Raw genomic sequence first — 8,704 nt, forward strand, 5'->3', positions numbered from 1 at the left:
TCTGCCAACATTTCCACAAATTTAAAGCTTGGCCCATTGAAATGTATTTGCCAAATACTTTTCTTCTTTGGTAATTACTTACATGGCTGGTGAGATATTGACTCATTGACTCGAAGTCCTTTTTACCCGTATTTCACAAGGTGAGAAATAAATGCTATTGGCTCAGCAAGACTTAGTGATGATTCATTACAATATAAATTAAACCTCTACCCTGCACAAGTTAATCACAAAACAATCAATTGAAATACTTTAGCCATCAAGATGGTTCCCGAATATTTTATTTTCTTGCGTTTTTACTCTTATATCTCTTCACAGTTTCTTTTGCTTCCATTGAGCAAGCGCATTTGCTCTCAAATGAAAGCAACTTTCGAATGCCAAAATAATTCCTTATTGGCTTCTTGGACACTAAGTCATTCGCATGAGAATGTCTTCACACCTTGGAGCGACGAAACTTACGATGCATACAGGGATTGGTATGGAATTATATGCGATAATGGTTGGGTAAACAGGGTGAATATTACAAAGTCTAATGTTAATGGCACACTCTATGATTTTCCATTTTCATCTCTCCCTTTTCTTGAATATGTTGATCTTAGTATAGATAAACTCTCTGCTGCCACGTCCACTTTGAAATAGGTAAGCTCGCACGTCTTGTCTATCTTGACTTGTCCATGATAAGATTTCGGGACACAATCCCGCCTGGACACCGCTATTTAACAAAAGTGTCACCCTTAATTTCCGGGCGTGATGGAGCACCTTGGGGGAAGCGAACGGCGGAAACTTTCGATTATACTCATAATCGTCGGGCCCCATAAAAACATGTCCGATTACATAATGAATTTTTTTTTTTTTGAAAACAAACATCCTTTTGTTTTGGTCCCAATAAAACTTTTTTGGGTAAAAAACGTAATTCCCAAAAACCAAAAAAAAGCTAATGATACATGGCACATAGCCGCTTACAAAAATGCGCTCTCTTCACCGCACCCGGGACGCAAGTCTCAACCCTCCGGAAAATCTAACATTAAACCTCCCACTGGCGGCCCCCGGGGGAAAAAGGGGCGCCCTCGGCGGAACATCCTTACTGCTAAATGCAACCATATACTGCCCGGCATGGCTTACGCGACCCCCACAACGAGGAGGTCGGTGCGAATATGTGCGAGTGTGTAAGCTTGTAAGTATACAATGAACATATTAGTAATACGGGTGGGGGTCGAATTATGACAATGTGGTAATCGAGAAAAACCAAAAGGCACACTCGTCATATATCATGCGTGTCCCGTATCATATCATCGAATCATAATGTACGTACATCGTGCCGGCCCTCCAATGGGGACTCGGTGGATAAGGTCATATAATCATCGTACGTATCGTCATATAGTCATACGTACGTACGTACGAAGTACCGACACTACAGTGAGGGGACTCGGTAAGTAAAATCATCATATGCGTATACATTTATATATACCGTGCCCGGCCTCCCTGAGGGACTGGGTAATAATAAATCATATCATCGTGTAAGTATATACGTCTGTCATCATATATACATGTATATACTGGTGCCGGCCTACAGTGAGGGACTCGGTGAATAAACGTGCTGGCCCTTTTCAGGGACTCGGTGGATAAATCAATCATATACCCGTCACCGACGCCCGTCACAATATCATCACGTACGTAAATATATATATATACGGGACCGGCCCCTACAGTGGGGACTCGGTCGAACAATGCGATAGTCTGTGCATGAATACATAGGCTCGGGGACTCGGTGAAAAAATGCATTGAACGTACGCGAGCGAGTAGTGAGAAACCATATGCACATAAATCATCTTTAAGACTCGATGGAGTGATCAAAACACACTCTCTTTTTAAAGCCAAGATAATAGTCGATCAAGTTTCCCCGAACGTCACTCGGGAAGATATCAAATAGAACTTTTAGACAATCGTAAGTACGTATCAGGATCATATGCACACACATCATTATGGCCTTACAGATTCAATGGAATAATCAAAGCGAACTGTTATTTCAAAACCAAGACAGTAGTCAAATCAGGTTTTCCTCCGAATATTACTCGGGAACATATCAAACCGAACTTCAGAAATCGTAGTCACGTATCAAAATCACATGCATAAAAATCCTCATTCCAAACTCAACGGATCAATAAGTAGTCATACTCGGGGGTCGAAAAGGTAGTCGTATTAAGTTCTTTCAAAAAGTCGTCAGCATTATACAAAGGAAAGTCGCGGGACCCACGGATGAGCGTCAACCCAATCCGGGCCCGCCTATGAAAATTAAAGTCATCATACGTTATAGGATCATTTGCGAACATATCAAAGCCATCGGTTAAATACGTGAAAGTTACGGACGTTCGTAGTTACAAAGCTCTTTTGAAAACAAAACTTTTTGTCGACATTTGAAACTCGATCATACAAAGACATATAAACCATAGCTTAACCATATAAGGATGCCAACATCAAAGCGATTAAGCATCGTAAACATGCTAGGACTTTAAGAATAGAATTACCCCGAAGCTCGTAACATATCATAACTTACTTGCGTCTAGGACATACGAAAAGAAAAGAAGGATAAGCACCTTACCTCGTTGCTTCTAGGCTAATCCAAACTCAAGTCTTGAGCGCTTTTCAAAATCTACAATAAGGTCATTAAGTACCAAACATTAGCCACCAAAGCAGCTTAAGAATCAATCAAGCCATTACTTTATTTCGAGAAATTTGGGCATTTACTATAAGTTCAACAACCGAAATTCAACTGACTGATATTACCAACGACCATATAAACAACCTTAATAACGAATTCAAAAACGCATTCTAACATTAATAATTCTTTTCCATACAATTCGACAATATTCCATTTTCATTCAAATCAACTACGTACTTTCAAACCAACATCAACGCTCATACATTCACATAGTAATCCGAGATCGTTTTAATCACGATTAAAACGTTTCAAACAATCGCCAAATTATTCCAAACAATCCAAACCGTATAGTACTTCACCGAAACCTTCCAAACTTGGCAAGGGCAACACAATATGTTTCTTTCTTCCGAATTCATAAACTATGTCACCGATACATACGTTCAACCGTTTCATAAATTCGTGAAACCATATTAAACCGCGTTAACTTCGATTCAACCCGCACGATTATAACTTCAACTTGGATCATTAAAACTTCATTTTCATCATAGAATTCACAACAACAACAACAAAAACATACTAAATAAAATTAGTCCTTCACTCCTACATAATGTCACATACACGTACCAAGCCTCGATATTCAAACTTTCATGAATTTCATTCCTTTCTACATCACATAATCCATAACAACAACAACTAACATACAAGTAAATTCAATTCATTCATACATACAAACAACCCCACTCGCAGCCCTGACAACAACTCCCTACTTTCATGATTTTCATCCTCTACGTATTACAACATGCACATATCATCTATAACACATGTAAAATAAGATTGAACCTTCCTTTTTTATCTCGATCTCCTCCAGTTACGGCTAGGATAAAAACTTGAGAACAAACACTTTGCTTGCTTCAACAACAACTCCATGTTGTTTAGGACCTTCCAATTAGTAGAGAAACTAGAAGAAAATATTTTTTGATCACTATTCATGATCTTCTTTTTTTTTTTTTTTTTTTTTTTTGATGGCCGAATGGTTCTTTGTTGCTCTCAAAGTTCTTGACTTTCTTGAACTTTCTAGGAGCTAAAATATGATGAAGATGATTTAATTAATCATCTTTCTCTCCATATATAATTCATACACATGGCCCATGGCCCACACACACACATGGCCACATATGGCCATTTTCATGAATTAATAAGTTTCCAAAATTTCACTTCTAGCCCTTAATTTTTCATGAAACGTCTAACTTCCCATAATTCTCTTTTAACCCAAAATTCCTTATTCCCAATTTACCATTAATACTCCATACCAATAAAATCATAAGCAACTCATGCCTTAACACAAAATCGAAGGTCAAAATTCTCAATCTCGTATCCCGGAACAATTTTGTCCTTAACTTTTCATGACTAACTCGGATTATCCCAATGTACCAAAATACGGGATATAACACAAAGCTTGAGACCCTCCACATCTTTGACAACCAATTAAATGGTTCCATTCCTGAAGAAATAGGTCATTTAAGGTCCTTAACTAAGATAGTTCTGAATAGTAACTTTCTTGATGGCCTTATTCCTGCTTCATTGGGGAATTTGAACAATTTGTCTTATTTGTCTCTTTATGATAATAATCTTTCTGGCTCCATTCCTGCAGAAATAGGGAAACTTGTCAATCTTGTTGAAGCTTATCTTGGGACTAACCACAGGTTATATTATACAGAAATAGGTAACTTAGTCAATGCAAAATTGTTCTATGCTTTCTCCAATGAATTGTCTGGTCCCATTCCTGCTGAAATAGGGAAGATGAAGTCACTTGAGAATTTAAGCTTCCAGACAAACAATCTCTCTGGTCCAATTCCCAAAACAATTGGTGAATTAACTGAGCTCAAACTCTTGCACCTTTATACCAACCAACTTTCTGGCCCCATTCCTAGTGAGTTAGGGAATTTGAAAAATCTGAGTGATCTGCAATTATCCAGTAATCAACTTCCTGGTCCAATTCCTGCTTCCTTTGGCAATTTGAAAAACTTGCAAGTTTTGTATCTCCGTGAGAACAAACTTTTTGGTTCTCTTCCAAAAGAACTTGCATATTTGGATAACTTAGTTGTGATGGAAATGGATGAAAATCAGTTTTCAGGCCATTTACCGGAGCATCTTTGCCAAGGTGGGAAACTTGAGAGCTTCAAGGTGAATAGTAACAAGCTGACAGGGCCAATACCAAGAAGCTTTAGCAAGTGCTCGAGTTTAAAAAGGGTTCGTTTTGATAACAACAACTTCACTGGGAACTTATCTGAAGCTTTTGGTATCTATCCGGAGCTTCAGTTCATTAATTTGAGCGACAATGATTTCCATGGTGAACTTAGTAGCAACTGGGGAAAATGTAAGAATTTGACTAATCTGCAGGTGGCTAGAAATAACATTAGTGGTAGCATACCACCAGAGATTGGAAAAGTTAACAGGCTTGAATGACTTGATCTTTCGTCAAATAATTTGGTTGGACAGATTCCTAGGGAATTCGGAAAATTGACCTCTTTAGGTAAACTTTCTGTACAAAACAACCACATTTCTGGCAATATTCCTGTAGAACTTGGGTCACTGACAAAGTTAGAGTCCCTTGATCTGTCAGATAATAGATTGAATGGATCGATCCCAACATTTACAGGAGATTACATGAACATGTTTCTCTTGAACTTGAGCAACAACAAGTTTAGCTAGAAAATTCTAAAGGAGATAGGGAGGATAACTCATCTTAGTGTACTTGATGTGAGCCATAATCTTCTTGACGGAGAAATACCTGCTCAGCTAACCAATTTCTTTGGATTTGGCAAACTTGAGTCTTTCCCACAACAGCCTCTCTGGTTGCATTCCTAAAGAATTTGAAAGTTTGACTGGTTTGCAGGATGTTGTCTTGTCATACAATGAGTTGGAAGGTCCAATACCAAATAATAAAGCTTTCATGAGTGCCTCATTGGAAGGTAATAAAGGTCTGTGTGGCAATTTAACAGGATTCTTGCCATGCGAAATGCCATCTCCAATGGTGAAGAAGCACTCAACGACGAAGGGCCGTAAACTCATCCTCATCACAGTACTTCCTATTCTGGGAGCACTAGTACTTCTATGTGCTTTCATTGGTGTTCTCTTTAGCCGTGACAAAAGAAACAGAGTTAGAGATATTGAAAGAAAGGATTCCATTGACAAAGATGATGGTTTGCTTTCGATATCCACGGTACATGGAAGTTCATTATACTGGGATATCTTAAAAGCCACAGAGGAGTTTGATGCAACATTTTGCATTGGGCAAGGAGGGTTCGGAAGCATTTACAAGGTAAATCTTCCATCATTGGGGAATGTAGCTGTGAAGCAACTTCATTCTTCATTTGAGATTAAGCATCGCAAAAGCTTCATGAATGAGGTAAGGGCATTGACAGGGATTAAGCATCGAAACACTGTGAGACTCTACGGCTTTTGTTCGAATGCACGACACTCGTTCTTGGTTTATGAGTGCGTGGAGAGGGGAAGTTTGTCTAGTATTTTGAGAAATGAAGTGGAGTCCAGGAAATGGATTGGCTTATAAGGGTGAATATCATCAAAGGCGTTGCTTATGCTTTATCTTACATGCACCACGATTGCTCAACCCCGATTGTTCATCGAGACATATCAAGCAGTAATGTTTTGCTTGATTCTGAGTTTGAAGCTCGTGTTTCAGATTTTGGCATAGCTAAGATTCTCAAGCCACACTCATCCAATTGTACTGCACTCGCAGGCACATATGGCTATGTAGCACCAGGTAAATTCTAACTTCTTATCCTTTTTTTAGTTCATGAACTATATCTGCACACTCTATATTGTTTCTATCTCATTTGCAAGTTTAAATTGTTATACTTTTTTGGAATCTGTATTGTTTAGAGCTTGCCTATACAATGAAGGTTACGGAAATGTGTGACGTCTACAGCTTTGGAGTATTAGCATTGGAGGTAATCAAAGGAAAGCATCTTGGGGAATACCTTACTCTTCTAGCAAATTCATCCGCAAGAGATGTGCAGCTTAGCGATTTGCTAGATGAACGCCTTCCACACTCTGAAGATGAAGTAAAAGAGCTTATGGTTTTCATCATCAAGCTAGCAAGCTCGTGTTTGCTTGAAAATCCAAAATCAAGGCCAACGATGCACTTCATCTCTCATATGTTATCAATGGATCCACCAGTTCATCAAATTCAATGAAGGTGAGCTTCCGAGATGTAAGGTGTCCTTGTATGGAAAAGATTATGCTTGGCACCAAGTGGTTGTGAATTGACAAGTTTGTTGTCAGAACTTTCACAGCAAAGTATTCTTTGGGACTAGCCTTTTCTGTATTGTATGGTTGCTTATATAGATTATTACTTTATATCTGAAAGATTCAGAGCGTTTGTACTAGATTATATACAAATTACAGCATACTGTAGAAGGTAATTGTTTAATTTCCTTGTACCAGTAAGTAATAAAAGCAAGTTGCATGCTCGCTAAGGAGCCATTTGGACATGGTGTGAAACCATGGTTTGAAATCATGAGATAAAACCATGATTTGAAACCATGTTTGGACATGCAATTTGGATTTCTTAAGTTGTATTTTTTCTTATAGACATAAAAACCCCACAAGTTGTGAAAACTATCAAAATATTCTCAATTCTTATACAATCTTACCAAATGAGCAAGTTATAGTTCATAACAAAATTAATACGCTACTAGAAGACCTTTCTAAAAAAATATAACATCAATTGATCAAACTTTAGTTCAATAAAAAAGAAAATTTAACATGAATGGTAATGTAACTACTCTTTAATATAATCCTCCCACATGGTGGATATAAATAAAGGTTGGTAAATGATTGGTGGGAGTAATTGTTAAAAATATGTACCAACTTATGGGTCTTTTTTTAACAAAATATAAACTTATAGGTCAAGTTTTATATTTAAAACATTTTGAAATCATGCCTTTCTGGATGATTTGGGATTTCAAACCATGGTTTGAAACCATGAGATGAAATGCATGTCCAAACGCTGATTTCATCTCATGATTTGAAACCATGGTTTCAAATCGCATGTCCAAACGCCTACTAAGTACTGCAGATGTTATTGCCACAGCTTTGCATGTTTTTTAACTCGTGAAAAATCTTGAACCGTGAAAACTTCTATAATTTGTGACACTGCAATGGATGTCAAACAAACGATATTTTAAAGATGAAAATAGAGAGGATTACATATCAAACTAAACATTTACTAAACATGTATGCATAGATTCCTCTTTTTGCTGAGTAAGGTAATTAGAACAATTGAGCAAGATATAGGAATACAGTGTTTGATTTCTTGTATGTGTATGTTCTTTTCTGTTTTTATGACTGCCTTTTTCATCAACCAATAAAACCATGTTTGTTGTAATAAACATGCCCTTAAATCTAAACGCGTCTCTTCATAATTAACCACATTAAAGAATATATTGTAAACTAAAATGTAGTTGTTAATTCCCTATTAATTAACTATATTATCTTTCTTTGGATTTAAAATATCAAATTTCAAACTGTAAGAAAGATGACCTATTAGTAAGTTGCTGATAGTGTCTAATTCAAGATAGTCTAAACTAAGCCACCTTACTATGTTTCAAAACAAGTTGATTCGCTATCAGCAAATACAATCATTATACCTAAATATCAAGTTAGTTGAGGTCAGCTATATGAGTCCTCAGTATCCATATCCATCCATTTAGATCTGCAATCCAACTTTCTAATAATTTTTATCCATCATATTGATATAACATCTTCTTAAAATTGATCAAACTAAAGTAGTGAAGTACCTATTAGTTGCAGAAAAGAAACTGTCACAGTTAGTTGATGCAGAATAACATGGAAAAGAGAATAAATCCTAACTTTGTTCTAAAAGCTTGCACCGAAAAATCTTGACCAAGAATCACTTCTAATTTACTTCTGCCAGTGTTATAAGTGCTGGAACTTTTTTAAAAAATTAGTGCTGGAATAAACTATACTGTATAGCTGTTTGTTGGATGTTACTGATCCAAATAT

General features: G+C 37.0%; 1 protein-coding gene and 1 pseudogene across 1 annotated transcript; both read left to right on the forward strand.

The window, feature by feature from the left end:
- The first annotated feature begins 261 nt into the window (after positions 1–261).
- On the forward strand, positions 262–5,122 carry LOC132034869 (MDIS1-interacting receptor like kinase 2-like). Its single transcript, XM_059425211.1, has 2 exons — positions 262–595; positions 4,308–5,122. The coding sequence occupies exons 1-2, from the start codon at positions 262–264 to the stop codon at positions 5,120–5,122; spliced, it is 1,149 nt and encodes a 382-aa protein (XP_059281194.1).
- A 348-nt stretch (positions 5,123–5,470) lies between these two features.
- Positions 5,471–7,156, forward strand: LOC132033744 (MDIS1-interacting receptor like kinase 2-like; annotated as a pseudogene).
- Positions 7,157–8,704: the final 1,548 nt, after the last annotated feature.

Source organism: Lycium ferocissimum, chromosome 10 (assembly GCF_029784015.1).
Source record: "Lycium ferocissimum isolate CSIRO_LF1 chromosome 10, AGI_CSIRO_Lferr_CH_V1, whole genome shotgun sequence".
Lineage (NCBI taxonomy): Eukaryota > Viridiplantae > Streptophyta > Magnoliopsida > Solanales > Solanaceae > Lycium > Lycium ferocissimum.